The sequence below is a fragment of the Dendrobium catenatum genome, unplaced genomic scaffold (genome assembly GCF_001605985.2).
Source record: "Dendrobium catenatum unplaced genomic scaffold, ASM160598v2 fragScaff_scaffold_1483, whole genome shotgun sequence".
Lineage (NCBI taxonomy): Eukaryota > Viridiplantae > Streptophyta > Magnoliopsida > Asparagales > Orchidaceae > Dendrobium > Dendrobium catenatum.
Window position 1 is genome coordinate 300007 of NW_021319945.1, and position 21544 is coordinate 321550.

Sequence of the window (21544 nt, forward strand, 5' to 3'; positions counted from 1 at the left end):
ATAGATAAAAAATTGTTCGTAGGTGATTAGAGCCTTACTAACAACATAATATAAGCTTGAAGAGAAAAATTGAGAGAGAAAGAAAGACCCAGAGAGATGAGCTTTGGAAATCTTATGACATTTTTGTGCTAGAAATTACTAAATTGATGGAGCACAAAGTCCATCAAAATATTCTTTGAGCTTATTTTTGGACCCCAACCGCCTTAATTGGTTTAGGTCAAGAATTAACACTAAAGTTTTGTTTGGGTCGACTTTTTTTCTGCTTCGTAAAGCAGCTTTTTAGTATAAAAAATATTTTTTGTACTAAAAAGTTGCTTTATGAAGCAGTAAGAAAGTTGTTCCAAACGAAGCCTAAAAGACATGCTACTATTAAGATACATAAGAAAACTTGCGTTGAAAATTTTGATAATAATTATTGTAAATGAGTAATTCTTATCGACTAATATCTATAAAGTGCTTCATAAATTTTATAAAATTTTAAAATGAAATTGTGTTTCATTAGACAAATTCTTTTGCGTGAGAGACCTCTTGGACTAGTCAGTTTCATTTTCAAGTTGTTCTAGCAATTGTTATTAAAATGTTAAGTGAGTGGCATTTGTAATCTGTCTTAATTAACTTGATCCTGACAACTATCAAGCTGGCACACTAAGGCTTTGTTTGAGACAGCTTTTTTACTGCTTCTTAAAGCTGCATTATACTAAAAAACTAAAAAATTTTATACTAAAAACCGCTTTAAGAAGCAGAAACAAAGCTGTCTCAAACGTAGCCTAAGGCTTTGATTATCTTACTGCTTCTTAAAGTAGATTTTTAGTACAAAAATTAAATTTTTTGTACTAAAAAGCTATTTTAAGAACCAATAAGAAAGTCATTTCAAATGAAGCCTAATTCGCCAATTTTCTCATCTTTTTGAGAAGGTAAAAAAAAAACAAGAGAATAAGGCTTCGTTTGGGACGGCTTTTTTATTGCTTTCTAAAACGGAATTTTAGTACAAAATTAAAAAATTTTGTACTAAAACTCCATTTTAGAAAGAAATAAAAAAGCCGTCCCAAACGAAGCCTAAATCTTTCATAACTCAAAAAGAACATCAACAAGTTTGATGAACCATTGCTCATGAGCCTTTTTTAATAAAGAAATGATTTTATACTCTTATTGGAACACAAAAAAGACAAGTCTCACAAGAATTATAAGTATATGAAAGAGAGATTACAACCAAAGCTACCTCTAAATTCATCAGCCTACTTATCATCCAAGTTCCTAAAATTCTTCTACTCTATACTTCAATTTGGCATCAACTAAAATGGCACAATTCACTATGGTGAAGATAAAGTGAGAAACTTCTAGTAACATGAAGGGAAAAATTATTACATCCGGTGAAAATACCGAGCATACCGAGTGTACCGAGCGCGTTGTACCGATCACGGTACTGAGCACTTTAGTGACGTGACATTTTGTTATTGATTTCTGATGCATTTCGGTAACCTGTCGGAATAATTAATTACTCCATAAAAAGAGCCACTAGAGGTATCATGGTAGCTAGTGACATTTTAATATATCTAATCTAATATTCCCTAAAACGGCTATGATACATCAAAAGGGAATTTCTTGATGCCCTTAACATTAAGAGAGATGGTACTTAATACTCATATCTAAGAAAAAAAAAATGAGAAAATAGTTATCAAATTTTAATAAAGATTTTTTTTTTTTAATTTATTATGAGATGAATATAATATAAGAACTCTTTCGTTGTTAAAAATTTAGATTCAATTTAAAATAAAAAAAAGTGCTCATCTTAATAAAAATTAGATTAAAATATTCTATCCCAATTTATTCTTTTAAGTTATGATACAAGAAGAGTAATATATTTTGAGAAAACTAATTATTCTTAAAATGATTTAAGCATAATTTTTATAATATAAATATTTCATTAAATGAGACATTAAATTTCTTTTTCATTAAAATGAATGATAATATGCAACATATATATTTTAAACTACTTTTTCAGTTATTCATATATGATCATTTTAGTTTTACAATATAACATTGATTTAATTTAGATTTTGTTTGAGACAACTTTTTTAATGCTTTCTAAAATAATCTTTTAGTTAAAATTTTTTATTGAATTAGAAATTTTTTATTATTTTAGAAAACAATGAGAAAGCTATTTCAAACGAAGTCTTTCGTTTAGGACAGCATTTTTATTGCTTCTTAAAATAATTTTCTAGTATAAAAATTAAATTTTTTATACTAGAAACTTGTTTTAAAATTTAATAATTAAGCCGTCTCAAACGAAGTCTCATATTTTGTTTGAGAAGGCTTTCTTATTGATTCTTAAAACAGTTTTCTAGCACAATCATTAAAATTTATGTACTAAAAAGCTGTTTTAAGAAGTAATAAAAAAGCCTCCCAAACAAAGCTGTACCCTCTTATTTATACAAAATTGATCTTTTTGGAATTAAGTTATGATTAATTTTATAAAGTCAAGAGATTAAATTGAAATCAATTTTATATTATAATTATAAGATAAGAGATTATTTTAAATTAAATTTATATACTCGATAAATTAAATTGCGCAATATAATACTCTAAAATTAAATTTGGTATACATAAATAATATGAAGAATATTTTAAAAATTTTATGACTATATATATAAATGGAGACTTTTTCCTTTCCCTTAGCTTACTTGAACTAAGACAAATAAATTTTTTTTAAGAAATTTCTCATCGTACATAACGTTAAAATATCCGTCCATCACCATGGATCACCGTTCATTGTACTTCGTGATCTATTAAAATGATGTAACAGACGATGATAAGTGATCCATACAGCAAGCAATTATTTATTAAATATGTCAGTCAGCCCACAAAGTGGCAACACCGGATCCCGCCATCGTCATTATGTCGACATTCTCTCAACACCTAGTCCATCCGCGAGGAGATCCCGCCACGTGTGCAAACCAACGGGCCTCTCCTCTAAATTCTCTTAAACCATGGCCTCGATTCTCTTCCTTCCATTCTGACCGTTCGATTATAAAACAAACGGCATCCCATGCGCCACGAGGTGGCCAAACAAAGCAGGGAAGAATCTCTTCGAGAGGAGGGTTCTCCGCCTTCCTCTTCGCTACAATTACAATGAGGTTCTTTTACTTCTCATGCGCGCGGATGTCGACATTCTCTTGATAGAAAGGCAGATAGAAGAATTAATAATACCGTCACGCTTCACCTTGCATCTTCGTCCTCCTCGAGACTCGGAGAGTAATCGCTTGTAATCAATAACGAGGCTACCGATTTACGGATAGCAGAAAGCTCAGATTGATGTCTTTTCTCGAGGTAGGGTTCTGTTTTGAATCGAAAGCTTAGGTTTTTCTAATCTGAGTTGTAAACCTAATTTTCCAATCTGTATCCAGGAGCCTGAGCCCCTGTTCCTGCTCAGCGGTATACGCCACAAATCCCGTATGTATTCAGGTAAAGCTCAAGAAATTGATAATATTCCATTTAGTTTTAGTTAAAGATTGTGATTTGTGGTTTCTTTTTGGTCTCTCTTTCTTTTATGATGTATTAGAAACCTTAATTCAGCAAGCAACGGCGTCGCTATCGGCTTCGAGCTGTTCCAACGGCCACGGCAAAGTCGGCGATGCATGCCGAGATGATGCGGCCGCTTTCCGGCTTAAGATGATGGCGGTCGGAGCAATACTGGTAGCCGGCGTTGGTGGCGTTGCGATTCCTCTTGTGGGGCGGAAGCGGCGGATTCTTCGAACGGATGGAAGCCTCTTCGTGTTGGCAAAGGCGTTCGCCGCGGGGGTTATCCTCGCGACTGGATTCGTCCATATGCTTCACGACGCACAGACTGCTCTTACCGATCCCTGCCTTCCGGAATCCCCATGGCAGCGATTTCCCTTCTCAGGCTTCTTTGCAATGCTCGCTGCGCTTGGAACCCTCGTCGTGGATTTCGCGAGCACGCAGATGTATGAGCGAAAGCATCGTGAGGAGCAGATGGGTCTGAAAGCGGCCGCTTCCGCCGCCGCAGCTGCTGCGACCTCGTCGGATTCGATCATTGCAGCGGCGCCGGAGTTTGACGAGGAGGTCGGTGACGGCGAGGATCCTATGCACATCGTCGGAATCCACGCGCACGCAGCGTCTCATAGTCATACACACTCTCACCCGCACGGGCATGCGCATGCCCACGACGACGAGGGCCAAGTCTCTTCGCACGTGAGGCACGTAGTCGTCTCGCAGGTACTGTTATACACCGCTTCATGGCGCTAATCTCCGTTCGTTTTGAAGAATCTGATAACTAAGTGATAAAGATTTGTGCTTAGATTTTGGAGCTGGGGATTGTCTCGCACTCCGTTATTATCGGGTTATCGCTGGGCGTATCGCAGAGCCCGTGCACAATCCGGCCATTGATCGCTGCGCTCTCTTTCCACCAGTTCTTCGAGGGGTTCGCGTTGGGCGGGTGTATATCGCAGGTGCGTAAATTAGGACTTTTTCATTACTTTGATTCGTTTTCCATTTAGTTTTAAAGCTTGATTTTGTTCTTATTTCTTATTGTTAAGTGAAATTATTATTTGTTTGCAGTATTTTTAGTTGAGAAATTTCATGATTTTAAATACGGTAAAATTTCTTTATTTCGTTCCTTTTGAAATAACTGTAAAAGTTTAGTGATTTTGGGCATTTTTACTATGCTATGATCTTTTCGATTGGAAGATTTATGCGACGGTAACCAGAATTTTGGAGTAAGCTTGAAACTTTCATGATTGTTTCTGATAAAATTCGAGCTTTTTTTTTTCTTTTGATATTCTCGGATTGTTTACAGCTGTGGAAATGATTAGTAATCGTGAAATTAATGAGTTTTTAGCCTTTCGGTTGAAGAGTCTGAGCCGTTTGATCGATAGAACTCGTCATATTCAGTTGTTCTCTAACATCAACCATAGCTTCTATAATTTATGCGGACTGATATTGCATCGTTTTTAGATAAAATTTGTCATTTTTCGTTGTTTCGTCCATAGAATTTGTCAAATTTAGCTGTTTTCTAATATCAGCCGTAACTTCTTTAATTAACGAGAACTGATAATTCTCGGATCCATTGAGGTTGACGCATGCGGTGTGGTGCAGGCGCAGTTCAAGAACTCGGCGGCCGCGTTGATGGCGTCCTTCTTCGCGATAACGACGCCGGCGGGAGTCGGTGTTGGTACGGCGCTGGCGAGGCAATACAACAGCAGAAGCCCGCGTGCGCTCGTGGTCGAAGGCGTACTGGATTCTGTGTCCGCCGGCATACTCATCTACATGGCGCTCGTCGATCTCATCGCAGCCGACTTTCTAAGCCGCCGGATGAGCTGCAATTTCCGGATGCAGGTCGCCTCCTACGTCGCGCTTTTCCTCGGCGCTGCTTCCATGTCTTCTCTCGCCGTCTGGGCTTAGTGAAGCTTAAGCTGATGGATTCGGAGGTTCATCAGCTAAACAGTTCATGTTCATATTGATTGATGGCTTGAGAACTGGTGATTCTCAGTCGTGTTTAAACAGGTTCTAAGTTCCGTAGATGAAAGAATTCAACTCGGTACACGAACATGTAATATTCTTTTATTTTTATCCTTATGATAAGTAGTTAAGTTATTAATTAGAAATATTAATGAAATATAATTCGTTAATAATTTTTATATTGTAGAGTATGATCAACACTGTAACACACTTGATTTTAAAAGATCATATAGGAAGAAAGGCAAAAAAATAAAATTTTTATGAGAGTAAATTATCCTAATAGTTGTTTCATGAATATTCAAGTTTAAGATTTTAAATAAATACTTAAGAGTTGATGAATATGTAGATGAACCATGATTGTGAAGAAGGATAGGAGTATTGATTTTTCCATTTTACATAATGTTATTGCAAGATTCTTCTGTGCCATATCCAACTCGATCGGATTGATAACATTAGCACAAATTGACTTCAAGAATTTTGATATCTTCGCAATAATATATAGAATTTCATCAAATGGATAACATGACATCAAAATAATTGGTAGAATATATTTAATAAGCACATGATAGTCATGACTTTTTATGCTCGTAATCTTACATTCTGTAATATTAACACACCTTGAAATATTATATGCATAACTTTTAGCCATTTTCATATTTTTTAAAACTTGACATAACATCAATTTCTCCTTTTCTCCTTTTCTGACATTGTGAAGCAAACCGTGGGAAAAAAATAAGAATCATTTTCAAGAATTTGTTGATGCAACTCACTCTGAATTTGAATGTCCGCCATCTTTACATTTCTCAAGATCAAGTAAAGTGTCAATGAAATTATCATATACATTTTTTTTTAATATGCATGACTTCAAGATTGTGTGGTTGTAAATTATACTCCCAATTAAGGTAGCATAAAGAAAATTAATTTTTTCTTCCAAATTTGATGTTCAGCCAGTACAAAGTCCAAATTAAAGATTATCACAATTAATTGTCGTAAAATGTCACTAATAGTTTCCTTCTAGGTGCTTTACGGATCTTCTTTGTGTTATCAAAGTATTATTTCTATCGATGAAATAAGTGATTCTCTGGTAATCAATGGCGATGACCCATATACAAGAATTTCTTCCCTCTATATTGCCATAAAGACTCTGTATTTTTGGCACAACAAGGACAAACGAAGCTGCCTTTGGTGCTCCAATCAAAAGCATACCATAAGCCAAAAAATTATTGGTCGTCCACATTAATGTAGCTCATAGTTAAATGATTGTCCAGAGGATGCATCGTAGGATATCACCCCATGCAATAATTCATACAACTCATTTATTAGCTGTTGGAGATAAACATCAATATTATTTCATGGACTCTTCTCCCATGATATAATAGTAGACATAATGAAAGATGTTTGTTTCATTGCAATCCAAGGAGGAATGTTGTATGCAACCAAAAATATGGACTAAATGCTGTATGTATTACTCATACTCTTAAATGGATTAATACTGTCACTTACTAATACGTGGCGAACATTATGTGGATCTGAAGCAAAATTAGGGTATCTTGACTCAAAGGATTTCCAGGCTACTCCATCAGTTGGATGCCATAACAACCCATTTATATTTTTTTGTTTGGCATGCCAAATAATCTCTTCAGCACACTTTTTTTATTTTAAACAATCTTTGAAGCCTAAGAATCAATGGGAAGTATTGAACAACCTTTGTACCTTTCATTTGATTTTTCTTTCCTCTATTTGGACTTTTTTTCGCACTTGTCCACCAACCACAAATATGACATAACTCTTGATTAGATACATCTTTCCAAAATATACAACAATCATTTAGACATACATCTATCTTTATATATCCAATATCAAACACTTTCATTATCTTCTTCACTTTGTATATATTCTTAGGTAACAATGAACCATTAGGAAAATCTTCAATCAATAACTCAATAAATTTATCAAAACATCTTACGGACCAAGAGAGTAAGCACTTTAGGCCAAATAAATGTAAGGTTAAGAATAAATTCGTGAATGACTTACAATCAGGGTATAATTATGCTCCTTCTTCCAATAATAAATTACCAAATTTTATCGCATCATCGTTTGTCATATATATATATATTGTTCTTATTATATTCATCATCTAAATTGGCATTGCTTGGATTATGTTCATCATCTAAATTGACATTGCTTGCTTGAACAGAATGTGTCCCTTATCAATCATTTTATATCATTTGTTTTGGGTTGCTCGCCTTCATTTTATACTTTGTTAACATTATAAGTATCACTAAATATTTCTGATCTTGTACCTTCAGCTGCAAAAGCATGTTCATTTCCATATTGGTTCCAAACAGCATATCTAGGAAAAAATCATTTAGAGAGTAAATGCAACTTGACATCTTTTACATAATGAAAATATTTGTTAATGCATAATTTGCATGGACATAGAACTTTTTGTACTAAACTTTGACTTTGAGTTGTAAATTCTAAAAAATTCTCAACACCATTAATATAATCACTACTCCATTTAGGTTTTGATATTTAACTCTTATCCATCAAAACTAAGAAAATAATTTTTAAATAGTTTCTATAAAAAAAATATTACCTAATTAGATCATCATCTTGAACATCAAAACTAATATTCTACTAAGTTTTCTTACTGAATTTTAAAGATAATAACTTAGAAACCTATATTATTTTTTAATAACGAAATACGTACATACACTTGTAATAAACTAGGGAGATTAAGAATGAGGTTGCTTTGATAAGATTAGTTATTCTGCTTAATCAAAAAGCAAAACTCTTAACGACTTAGTTCTTTACTTTGATTGATTGCAGCAAGGAAATTTATTTTAAAATTTGATGATTCTATTTTCATCTATGTTATTAGTGAAATATTGAATCATTACATTTGAGAAGTTTTAATTATCTATTTAATTTTTAAATTAAAATTAAACACCATACAAACTAAATCCATTTTTTTAATAAAAATTGTTATCCCATAATGAGTTTTCTAATTTCAATTAACCAAATGAATTGTAAGATTAATTAAGATAACTTTTTAGTTACTTTGCTTTCCAAGATAGTTCAACTAAGGTCGGTAAAACTACGTAAAATCATCATTGATAATGGAATTTTCATGAATCTTGTTGATAATTCATCTCTCAAACATATGAAGGGACCAACTAAGGTTGGCCTAACAAGACATTTTGCAACATCTATAGATAATACTTGAGCACTAAGCATCTTCGATTAGCATACATTTAAGTTTTTTACACCCAATTTAGGCTTCGTTTGTGGCGGCTTTCTTACTGCTTCTTAAAGCAGGTTCTTGTAGAATATTTTTATTTTTTGTACTAGAAAACTGCTTTAAGAAGCAGTCAGAAAACCATCCCAAACGAAGCCTTACTTTGTAAGGTTGTGGGTGTTTCTTAGTTTTGAATTAATATATTTGAGGGCCGAATTATCAACAAGATTCATATATTAAACTTCCATTATTACTGGTGATGCTACATAGTTTTCACATGCTTGAAGTATGCATGAAAGATTAAAAACCCTTTTCTACTCAAGCTCATCTTTATGTGTAGCAATAGTGCATTAATGCATCACTACATGGCATTCAAAGATAGATTAGTAGTAGCTCTTTTCCATTAATTTAAAATTTTGAATTGATGGATCCAAATGGATCATATTTGGCTCAATTTGGGCACCCAATATTTAATTTTTATAATACCAAGCATTATAGTGGATGATAGGGATTACAATTATGTGATGGAGGGATCATTGAGAGCCATATATTATTTAAATTTTTTTCTCTTAAAATCTCATACATACAATTATGCATATTTCATTATTTTATTACATATTAATAAGGTTTCGTTCAGAACGACTTTCTTATTAATTATTAAAGCATTTTTTTAATATAAAAATTAAAATTTTTATACTAAAAAATCAATAAAAAAAGAAGCCTAAGTCTAAAAAATCAAGCATAAGATTATTAGATAAAGAATTTTTTTTTGGTGAACTCTCTAGCAAGTTCTACTATGAGCTCCACTAGTGAGATAAATACCTAGTTCTCTTGGCTTTATCTAGGGGTGTCAATATTTGACACGACACGAAAATTCGACCTGGACCCGACCCGAAAAATCCGGGTTGGACCCGACCCGGTTTCAAAACGGGTCGGGTTCGGGTTCTTCATGTGTCATGATGACTTTCATTTTAGGGCTATTCTAGCAACTTCAGCTTAGAGACTAGCTATTTAGGCTTAATTTGATATAGCTATTTTATTATTTTTAAATCATTTTTTTTTACAATAAATTTTAATTCAATAAATTTTTCACTAAAAAATTATTTTTAAAATTAGTAAAAAAGTTATCCAAACAAAACCTTAGATGAACTTTTTTACTTTGTGATAATGAATAGTTTATGATTTGCTTATGTAGCAACTCTTTGTTCACTACATTTTTTTTTTTTGTTACAAGTTTCAAAATATATGATCAATATATTTAAGATTAATTGAGAATCTAAGAATAATTTGATGATCTAATTTGATCATAATCTCAAGGATTAAATTTATTGAAGAAATAACTAATTTTTACCACCCTCACTAAAAAAACTAATTCATCATAATTATTTAGATTAAGGCTTCGTTTGGGATGACTTTCTTACTGCTTCTTAAAGCAGAAAGAAAGTTATTCCAAACGAAGCCTAAGGCTTCCTTTGGGATAGTTTTTGGTCACTATCTGCTTTTAAGAAATCCGTGTACTAAAAGCTGCTTTAGAAAACAATACGAATATTTTTTTTTTCAAATGAAGCCTAAATTCATTAAAATAATTCAAAATGTCTTTGATACGCCCATAAGTTTTTATTTAATTTGAATAGTGTTATGGCATAAAAAAAAAACAAATTATTTATCTCACTATTTAATGATATTGATTTATTTATTAAATTTTGTATAATTGAAAGCTGGGGAATGGGGACGTTTTATTCCAGCCGAAATCTCTATTATATTTCAAAACTGAAAATTTTTCTTTAGAGGAAATTCGGTTGTTTGTGCAAAGTAAATATATTTTACAAAATCATATTTCACTCTTAGTCATTTTTATATGTAAGAAAATATATTAATTCTTACAAAATTTCAAGAGATTTTAGAGCTTAAAATTAATATTGTATATAAATTTAGGCTTCATTTGGGATGACTTTCTTATTGTTTCTTAAAACTTTTTTTTAGTACAAAAATTAAAATTTTTTGCTCTAAAAATTTGTTTTAAGAAGCAATAAGAAAACTATTCCAAATGAAGCCTTAAATATCATATGCAATAAAATAATGAAATATGATGACTTGATCATTTTCTAAGAAGTTGTTTGATTGGATGAAAAAAAAAACTTGCAGGATAAAATGGAATACAATTGCAGCGTAAAGCCCAATGATAAATATAGTAGATCATGGCTGAAGCACAATGACGACGACAGCCAATGGCGGACGATGGTTAATAGCACTGGCGGTGGCTCGCATCAAGTGATAGCTACCTCAAGCTGCAACAACAATGGTTATCAACAGGTGATGGCGGTTGCGGCGGAGGCTAGCTTCTAGCCGCAACAGGGCTAGCGGCCTGCTGAGACAATGACAAACATTTACAATTAATATATTTGAAAATCAGCTAAATCTAACAATTTTCAAATGCACAAAAAATAAATTAGCGGATGAATTTCGAATACATTTAAAATTTTATGATGCATTCCTTTTACATGAGACAAAATATTTTTAAAATTCCTCAAAAGAGCTATTTTTTCCCTTAAGAAGCACTCAACTAAAGAGGAAATGCCTCTTTTCGAATAAATCTTTAAAGCGGAAAATAAAAGCAGCTCATCTGTGTCTCTATAGTCGTCTCAATTACTTAAACAGTACTCATATGCTTCTTATGTCAATCAACAATAGCTTTTATCTCGAAATTTTTTTTTATTGCAAATTAGGCTTGTTAATAACAACATCTCACCAAGAAAATAATTCGAAGTCAAAGTGTAAATATATTTTTAATTTTTTGTAATTTATGAAGATAATATGATTATTTTTCTCTGTAAATTGTTGCTTATGAAACTTTTTTCATGGCTATCACAATCATTATTATTTTTTTCTTATTGAATTGCTCTTTTATATAAGCTCCATTGAAGGAAGAGCTTTAAGATCTAGAACAAAAAGACTATAGTACCTTAAATTATAGGTATCATTAACAACATTTTTTAAGAAATCATTCATTGTCTTTTGGTTTTTTAGGGTTTAAGTTAATAATTTTTTATACATTAGCAAAAAATTTCTGGATCAAGAAAAATTTTGATGTATTTTTTAGATCTTTAAGCAGCCAAAATGTTTAGGAAAAAATTTTAAAATTTTATTATGATATCATTTGAACTCTATTTTATGCTTATATTCGAGATAGTGTAGTTCGATAAGATGAATCCAGCGATGTCAAGAATATCTAGATCCAAATTCTAAATATGCCTAGATCAGGCAGTTAGAAACATAATTGAAATTTTCTTGAGATAGTTTATGGGGTTAAATTTACTTTTAATTTTATGTGTTTATAATCAAAACAAATACTTCGATGAAAAATATCAGACAACCCAAAATAATTTTATATTGAAATCATTAATGTATTGAGATTAAACAAGATCTATTTTTTGTAGAAATAATCATATTGTCTTATACAAAAGTTTATAAATAGTCCCCATTCCTACACATTTGGAGAGAAATTATTGTATAAAAAATTCTGATACTTAGAAAATTTAATAGGTCTAACCTACAATTGGAACAATCGCTAACTATCTTTGATATTTCATCTATCAAGACTTCTTGCTCACCTATCTTAGTCATCCTGTTTTCCCTTCGGCTAGGAGGACAACCACATTGACTACCTTAAAAGGTCTAACTTTTGGCACTATTGTTCATTGTTATCATGATCAAATTTAATGATAGTCATCAATCATTTGTCATCACCGATGATCAATTGACACTGCCAATCGTCATCATTTTTTTTCAAATCCAAGTTATTTTTATTAACCATATCTTTCTATCTCTTACATGATAGAAAGATATGCTCTTTGATTGATATTCATGCATATTATTGACATGCAACTCCATTAGCTTCTAATACTCTCCACCACCATTGTAAAACTCATCCCTTTTAATTAAAATTATTTTGCCTCTTCAACATATAGAGGATGGATTATACATATATTCTTTAACTAAAGTAGCAGAACTATTTTAATTGGGTTAATCCCTTTTTTTTTCATTTTAAAGTTTTTATATAAAAAATATTATGTCCTCTCTAAATTTTTTATCATTTATTTATATGTGTTTAGGATTTTTTTCTAAGGCTTCCTATATATGCAATCATAAATATTCTAGCATGCAATAATTCCATGTCATTCATGGGAAGCTACTTGTCATATATATTATATAGGGTAATTAATCATTGATAACATGCCCAATTGAGGACATGTGTAGTACTTGCAATACTAGAGCTTCTTGGACCAACTCTCATCACACCAAGAACCAATAAAGAAGCAAACCTTCTACTCCCTTCTAACTTGGTAATCATAGTCATACTAGTGAAGCCTTTTTTAGCCTATATGATGGAAGAATCTCAAAATGAGATACTTCAGTTCATACACGGGCCTTTGTAAGTCACAGTTTAATAATATGATTATATCAGAGATCGTCCCAAATGATTAACTATACCATCATATTGGCTTGATCGATGAGACCCATATAGTGCTCTTCCATCACCAATATAAAATTCATTTTCTTATAACACTTTTTTAATGACCTCCTTAATTCTAATGGTTCAATCCATACATGATATCTCATGTGACCTAACTAACTCATAAACTTCAAACCATCAACACAAATTCGACCCAACATTGCCTTGCAAACACCCCTTGTGATGTCCTATGGAAGCAGCCTTAACATTTTATCTATGAGGGGATAATAATCATCCTCATGTATATCTTAATTTTTAGGAGCCCTTTCCTTTGATTTACAATATCAATCAATAGCCAATTTTGGTGCATTTAAGTTTAATGTAATTGACTCTTATGGTGGTTCATCTGACCATTATATATGCATTAATCATTATAAGATCATGAAACAAATTTAATAAGTTTATAAAGAACCATTCTGCTAGATCTTCCCTACCACTATAATAGATCGTCCTCAGGCTTAGTTCTCTTACCATTGAAGAGCTAGGGACCATCCACACATTCATTGAACTCAACAAGCTCTTTGTCAATTAGTTTAATGTAAACCAAATGATCATTAAAGATTATTATATTATATATAAGATTGCTCAAAATGAGGGACAGTCCATCAAAGAATAGTTTTAATGAGGCCAACCACATTCCCAGGGTAGACCATGAGCTGCTTCAAGTGGGTTTTCTCATAGGCATCTTCCTTGTTCAATTCTATTGATCACTAATATGAGATATAATTCACTCCTATGCAAACCTCATATAATATGTTCATGCTCAAATTATGGCCAATGAAGCCAATTTATACCATAAAATTTAATTTAATTGCCATTTGGTAAGTATAAGAATGCTAAAAAAGGGAATACTAAGCCTAGATCCATTAATGATCTTTATCAATTCTCCTCCAACACCCACTTTCAATCTACATTGAACTCCATTGATGATCATCCTTGATGTGTTTCATAACTTGCTCTTCAACACCAATTAATGGCCAATACCACCTTCAACTAATATTAACATTTGTCATCGTCTACTGCCTACATGCTAACTTCATCACATTCTAATACACTATAATAATTTTAGAAAATATCGCTTGTATTTCATATCTTATAGTCTTGGCACCTCTTGCTCTAGTGAAAGGTATTTTTTATAACCCTCAACCTATATAATATAACTAATTCATTTGAATTAAGGCCACTTTAAGGTTGTTATGAAAGATTGTTTTTTACTCTTTTTCAACTCATTCAGTTATGAAAGCGAACAAAACTTGAATAGATAATTTGAATTCATTTTTTAAGAAATCCAAATATGAACAAACATATTTATTTGTTAATGTTTATCTTGTTGTTTTTTTTTTAATATGCACACACATGTAAGTATTAAATTATTGAAGCAATATGTAAGAATATTTTGGGTTAAATTTATTTGGGATATTGAGGTGCTTATATCATATAGGAAAGTGTTCGAGGTTTTTGAAGATTTGCATGCTTCTATAATAAAAATGTCTATAAAGTTTTTTTGAGATGATTTAGGATTTATTTGAGACAATTTTTTTGGCTACTTTTCTTTTTAGATAATAACCATAATTTCATATGGATACTGCTTCTTTGACGCTTTCTCATTGTTTTTTCAAAAAATTTTGTGGAGAAAAATTACTTTTTGCAACGACGATAGCGAAGTTTCTTTTTCCACAAATTCTTAACAACTAACTTCATAAAATAGAGTAGCTGTCCCAAATCAACCCTTAGGCAGTAATAACTTGATAACTTTAGAGAAATGAACATTAATTCCACTATAACTAGTGTGGTATAAAACTATGCAACTATTTAGAGGATTTGAGAAGTTAAAACTTATATAGTTTTATGTGAGCTTCATCTTTCAATTCAATTGTTTAAATTTCATCCGTTTGAAAGGTATATTCATTTCATTAATAAGTATTTTTTATTTAGAATTTCCCATCCGTTTGAAAGGTTGCTACTTTTAGGTTTCGTTTGTGACAGTTTTAGACAACTATTTTTTTCTCTATTTATAAGATTTTTATATTAAAAAATAGTTTTACAAAATAATAAGAAAGCCATCTCAAATAAAGCCTTAAGCTTCATTTGGTGCAGCATTGTTAGTACTTTCTAAAGTAGCTTTCTAGTACAAAAAATTTGAGTTCAAGAAATTTTTGTATTAAAAAGCTGTTTAAGAAAGCACTAAAAAATTATGCCAAATAAAACTTTAATATAATCTTGATGTCATCTCCTTTTGATTGTAAGAGGTTATTCAGCTTGCTCTTCTCCTTAAACTATTTTACCATTAAGTTGCAAAGTCTTTATTTTTTGTTGTTCATTCACTTTAATGTTGCAACAATAATTAACTTAGATGTTTTCCCTCTGCTTTGTCTATCAATGGATTTGAATAATTGAAGGTTGTTCATTCATTTTTTAAAGTTTTTAAAGTTGCTATAATCAACTTTGTTATACTTGTGATAATAATCTTTTTTATTCAATATTCATAAGGTTTTATGCTTGTTTGCTCTTTGGCTTCACTATTTATTCACTATGATTATTGCTCATATGTAAGTCTGTAATGTAAAATCTGAGTATTAATTTGTTATTATATTTACAAATTAATTAATAGTAAATCATGCAATTTTTTATATTTAGGTATATTTTTCTATTTAATTTACCTAAAAAACATTGAATTTTATTTATTTTCTTATATTTCGAATCAAATTCCAGTCAAATATGAGTCGAACACGAACAATTGTGCTTTAAGCATGATCCCTACAAACTTTTCCAAAGATTCATCGAATTCGATCAACATAAATTTGAACCAACCAAAGCAAGATGTAAAAAATAATCGAGAATATATAGGATTTCATAGCTTTTTATGAGATGTTATAGGCTTCATTTGGGACAGGTTTCTTACTGCTTTCTAAATTAGTTTTTAGTAAAAAAATTCTAGTTAAAAAATATCTATTTGTGGAGAAAGTTCTACTAATATATATATATATATATATATATATATATATATATATATATATATATATATTACTGTGCATTCTTCTATGTATGTAATAATATATATGAAAAACTACACCAACTCCTGATTTCATTGATTATTTTAGCCTTATGTACGTAGAGGCTTGAGGTTTCAAAGCAATAGGCTGATATTTCACTTGATTTTACCGTTGAGATATGTCAGCAAGTTCTGGTAATTGGAGCACAAATGTCTTTGAGGGATTAGGTGATCTTTATCTTTCATAAACTGGTAGGTAATCCTATTTAAGTGGCCCTCTTAATTAACATGATCAATGTGATATAGCATATAATTATCAGTCATTCTCTTTGGGGGGATGGTGGGGCTACCAAATGTACTAAAATCTTTTTATTTATATTTTAAAAATGATTAAAAATCATTAATTTTAACCTTAAGAATATATAATAAATGAATTCTACGTGTTATTTTATCTTTTGATTGAGAAATTTTTTGTTATTTACATTAGTTTCACATATAAATATTAAATTTTAATTAAATAATTCATAATATTTTTCAAATTCTATGACAAAATATAGTACATTAACATATATATGTCTAAGATTAGGGTATCAACAACCAACAACATGTACTTTCACCCATTATCTTCTTGTTGCATATGCAATTTATATATAGAAATATTAACATTTTTAATGTGTATGATTAATTTATAATATGTTATAGAAATTTATTAAAATCTATGAATAGGATGAAATAGTATGATTTTAGGAGTAAATTTTTGTACATTGTGATAAATAATGAAATCATTTATATATAATACTTTTTAGATCATTTTGAAGATTTTTTTGTTTCAATTTCTACTAGGATCTACATATGTAAAAAATAAATAAAATGTCATATAATATAGAATTAATATCTAATGAAAGTTTAATATAAATATGCTAGTATAATTATAATAATTAACTCCACTGTTATATCGAAATTTACATTGTAAAAATTTTAAATTCTCTGTAAATCTATGTTTGCAAAAAATTCAATTAAGTAAACTATTAAAATGCATATTACGAAATAGGGTAACGATAGCCTACCATGAGCAAGGCCATTATTCTACCTTACTAGATAGATGAAACCAACATAGAAAGCTTCATCATGAATAGTAGTCTAGAGAGCTTCATGAAGATTTACTTTCCATGTGAAGTTTCTAGAATAAGAGCTATGTTTGGAACAACTTTTTTATTTCTACGATTTTCATACTGAAACTATAATTCATTTTAGCTACGTACTACTTTCTCGTTGCTTCCCAAGAACTTTTGTAGTAAGAAGCAGATTTTTCAATAGCTTTCAAAAAATATACTTTCTCCATAATAATTTTACAACCACCTTAATAAAAAACTACAACGCCCCCAAATATACCCGCAATTCTCAACTTCACCATTAGAGCTCGGGAGGGGCTAATAAGTTCCCCAATTCACTATACATAGATAATTTCATCTTAATATTGTACTCTTGATTAGGGGTGTCAATATTTGACACGACACGAAAACCCGACCTGGACCCGACCCGGAAAATGCAGGTTGAACCCGACCCGATTTCAAAATGGGTCGGGTTCGGGTTCCAGAAAAAGATTTTATACTGAAAAAACTGTTTTAAAAAGAAAGAAGATAGTATTCTCAAACGAAGTCTAAGAAACTAAGAAAAATACTGTGCATATCCTTAAGTTCTTGCCATGTTTCCATTTAATAAGTTTAAGGGTTTGTTTGGCACGGCTTTTTTATTGCTTCTTAAAGTAGCTTTTTAGTGCAAAAATTTTAATTTTTGTACTATAAAATAGTTTTAACAAACAATAAGAAAGTCGTTTCAAATGAAGCCTAACTTGTACATCTATTTTAATTTTATGCAGATAGGTGAACATAGAAGCCTGTTTGTGCCCAAGTTTTGTGATTAATTTCTCTCTAAAGCTTCGATTGAGATATGTTTTTTACTACTTTCTAAAATATTTATTTAGTAAAAAAATATTTTGAAGTAACAATTTTATATTAGAAAGCTGCCAAATGAAACTTAAATATGATAAATTATGTAGTTGATTGTTGGATTTTTTTTTTTTTTTGCATTCTTAAAATATTACTCAGATCAGCAACATCTTACAATACTTGCAGAAAACAAGGGCAAAGAAGGGTGGTAAGGGAACATGGAAGCCATCCTTTGAGCATGACATCAAAATGGAGCAAGAGAAGAAGAAGATATATGACTATAAAATTCATCTCACAATATTACATTTGTTAAGTTTTGTGATTAATTTCTCTCTAAAGTTTCGATTGAAGTATGTTTTTTTACTACTTTCTAAAATAATTTTTTAGTAAAAAAATATTTTGAAGTAATAATTTTTATATTAGAAAGCTGCCAAACGAAACTTAAATATGATAAATTATGTAGTTGATTGTTGGATTTTTTTTTTTTTTTGCATTCTTAAAATATTACTCAGATCAGCAACATCTTACAATACTTGCAGAAAACAAGGGCAAAGAAGGGTGGTAAGGGAACATGGAAGCCATCCTTTGAGCATGACATCAAAATGGAGCAAGAGAAGAAGAAGATATATGACTATAAAATTCATCTCACAATATTACATTTGTTAAGTTTGAGGATGAATAACATTTCTTTTGGCTACAATGCTTCTAAACCATTGCAAACAAAGCCATGTGTGGCAAACCTAATGATGAAATTTAAAATCTCTTAAAATATGGAGAAATTATTATGTGTGGATGCCGAACGGCGTCCGGAGGCTAATCAAAGCGCCACATCATCAATACACAAATATATTGAATGATGTGACGCGTTCTGATTGGCTTATGAAGTTTGAAATCTGTACGTAATCATTTCTCCAAACTTGCCAAAGAATATGACCAGCCTTTATTGAATGTGGACTTGGTATTATAAGATTAAAGATGGTGTTAGATAGCTTAAAATATTATGAACCATCCCATGCTTAGTACCCTGAGAAATGATCTCTATAGGGTCTTGTTAATCTGCATGGCTATCTCATACTATTTCTAGGCACTCTTTATCATGCTTGAGGTCTTCTAACTCGGAATTTGGAATTTTTTTACGGTCCAACTTATTTCTTTTTTAGGATGAGCATTCAATCGCAGACCACTTATATGAGGACACCCTACAACTAGGCCTTGATGTCTCGCACAAGTACATCATTTTTGTCAATCTATTTACTTATGCGGCTCTAGGGGTGTAACAAGCTCGACGAGTCGAGTTCATTGAGCTTGCAAGTTGAGCTCGAACTGACCTCCACTCGATTTGTAAGCTCGTCGAGTAGTTCGTGGAGGTGATGGGGCAGAAAAACGAAACTTCGGTTTCGGTGGGCGGGAAGACAAATCGAAGGCCTGGCGAGAAAATCAAAAGACATAGAAGTTCGACAGGACAACGGATGATGGAGCATGATGGGACAACGGACAACGGAGCTCGACAGGATGACGAACGGCTTCGACGGGATGACTGACGACGGAGCTTGACTTGGACAACGTAGCTCGGGACGACGCTCAACAGTGGATTCGGGAAGGAGCTCAATGTGAGACTAGTTGAGCTCGAGCTCGAGCTCGATATTTAACGGTCAAGCTTGACTCGAACACCCTCTGATTTTAACTCAACTTGACTCGTTTGTACCCACGCAACTCACATTTAACTGTTGGTTGGGAGCTTTCATTATCAATTATGGGGTCCTAAGTTTGAAGGTTAGGAATAAGATTTGTTTGAGAGTTTGTATTAATTGGACTAAAGTTAAAAAAAAAAATTTATTACTTTGAAAATTTTCATTGTAATTCTTTTACTAATTCTACATCCTATGTATTTGTAAACTTCTAAGTTCATAATATATGAGCTCCTGCTCACAAATTTGTAAAAAAAGGAAGGAAAAAAAAGGGGTCCGCAACCCTGCCAGGCTACTATAACAAGAGCAGGAATCTGAGTAAGGTAGAAAGCAAGCATCGCCAGCAGGTAAACTGTTCCTTTCTCCATCGCTCCTGCCTCGCAATCTCTTCTTCAAGACTTCAACAATGCTCTCCTTCCCCTACACCTCGAACCATAAAGCCCTAACGCTAACCCCTCCCAAATCTACAAGCAAGCACCACAACCTGCAATGGCCGACAAAGTATACCACCCGGCAAAACCTAATCCCCCGCCTCCGTTCTCGGCCTCGAAGGGCCAGCCCTTCAATCGCCCCATATACCGGCCTCAGCCTCCGCCGCCGTCATCAAAGCTCCGCGGCTGCTTCTGCTCTGTCATTCTCGCCGTCCTCTCCCTCATCCTCCTCGCAGCCATCGCCGGCGGCATCTTCTACGCGATTTACCGTCCCCACAGCCCAACCTTCTCGATTTCCTCCCTCCGCCTATCTGCCCTAAACACCACCTCCTCCACCCACCTCACCTCCCTCCTCGACATCACGGTCACAGCGCGAAACCCTAATCGTCGGATCGCTTACCATTACGACCAGATCTCGGTCTCCATCTCATCCAACGGCGTCGGAATCGGCGAGGGATCGTTTCCGGGGTTTGTTCATAGCGCGAAGAACACGACGGTGATGAGCTCGTCGGCGTCGACGGCACCGGATCTGAAACAGGCCACAGTTCCATTGGAGCTTTACATGGAGACGAAGGCAGTGATCAAGGTTGGTAGTTTGAAGACGAAGAAGGTTGATATGAAGATCTCCTGCGATGGGATCGAGATCGCTGCGCCAAAGGGGAAGAAATCGCCGCCGGCTTCGACGCTCGATACGAGCTGCAAGGTGAAGCTCCGGATGAAGGTCTGGAAATGGACGATATAGATCCATTTTGATTGAATATTTGATTCAGTTGAGTAGTGAAGAAGAAGATGATTGGTAAAGTGGAGTGGTTTTGTTTTTCATTTTTTTGATTCTATTTGAGATGTTGGATTATTATTATTATTATTATTATCATAAGGGTTGTATTTGTAAAAAAACATGTCATAACTCCTATTAGAGGGTTGAATTTGTAGGTTTTTTCTGTAAGATGGGTTTGAGAGAAAATATTGGGGAAAAGTTTTAATCAGATCTTGCAAGTAATTTTTATTTTAGTTATTAAATAAATTTTAATAAATAATAAATTTATAATAATTTTTAATAAATAATAAATGTATAATATGTGGTTTCATTTCATAGTTGTGAAAATACAATATTCTCCAGTAAGCTATGGAAAATGAATCCTTTTAGAAACTTTAATAATTTAATAATTATTTTTCGATGCATCCATAATAGTAAATAAAAAATTTAATTAAAATATATTAATATGAGAGAAATGAAATATTTAAAATAAAAAAT

General features: G+C 32.3%; 2 protein-coding genes across 3 annotated transcripts; both read left to right on the forward strand.

Moving 5' to 3' along the window:
- The first annotated feature begins 3138 nt into the window (after nucleotides 1-3138).
- LOC110115486 (zinc transporter 10) lies at nucleotides 3139-5654 on the forward strand. 2 transcript variants are annotated; one of them, XM_020848734.2, is made up of 5 exons: nucleotides 3139-3327; nucleotides 3405-3462; nucleotides 3560-4233; nucleotides 4317-4466; nucleotides 5113-5654. In XM_020848734.2, exons 1-5 carry the CDS (start codon nucleotides 3313-3315, stop codon nucleotides 5416-5418), a joined length of 1203 nt encoding a protein of 400 aa, XP_020704393.1. In that variant the 5' UTR covers nucleotides 3139-3312; the 3' UTR covers nucleotides 5419-5654. The 2 variants fall into 2 exon arrangements, with proteins under 2 accessions (XP_020704393.1, XP_028556159.1); XM_028700326.1 differs by having other exon boundaries at nucleotides 3140-3327; nucleotides 3574-4233.
- A 14435-nt stretch (nucleotides 5655-20089) lies between these two features.
- Nucleotides 20090-21275, forward strand: LOC110115456 (NDR1/HIN1-like protein 13). The gene has a single exon (XM_020848696.2). The coding sequence runs from the start codon at nucleotides 20348-20350 to the stop codon at nucleotides 21029-21031; it is 684 nt and encodes a 227-aa protein (XP_020704355.1). The 5' UTR covers nucleotides 20090-20347; the 3' UTR covers nucleotides 21032-21275.
- Nucleotides 21276-21544: the final 269 nt, after the last annotated feature.

What these genes read in the sequence shown, in the direction of transcription:
- LOC110115456 (XM_020848696.2), top strand. Translation starts at nt 20,348, where the DNA reads ATGGCCGACAAAGTATACCACCCGGCAAAACCTAATCCCCCGCCTCCG.
- LOC110115486 (XM_020848734.2), top strand. An exon ending in CAAATCCCGTATGTATTCAG is followed by an intron (nt 3,463 to 3,559) that starts GTAAAGCTCAAG and finishes ATGATGTATTAG; the next exon opens with AAACCTTAATTCAGCAAGCA. An exon ending in GGCACGTAGTCGTCTCGCAG is followed by an intron (nt 4,234 to 4,316) that starts GTACTGTTATAC and finishes ATTTGTGCTTAG; the next exon opens with ATTTTGGAGCTGGGGATTGT.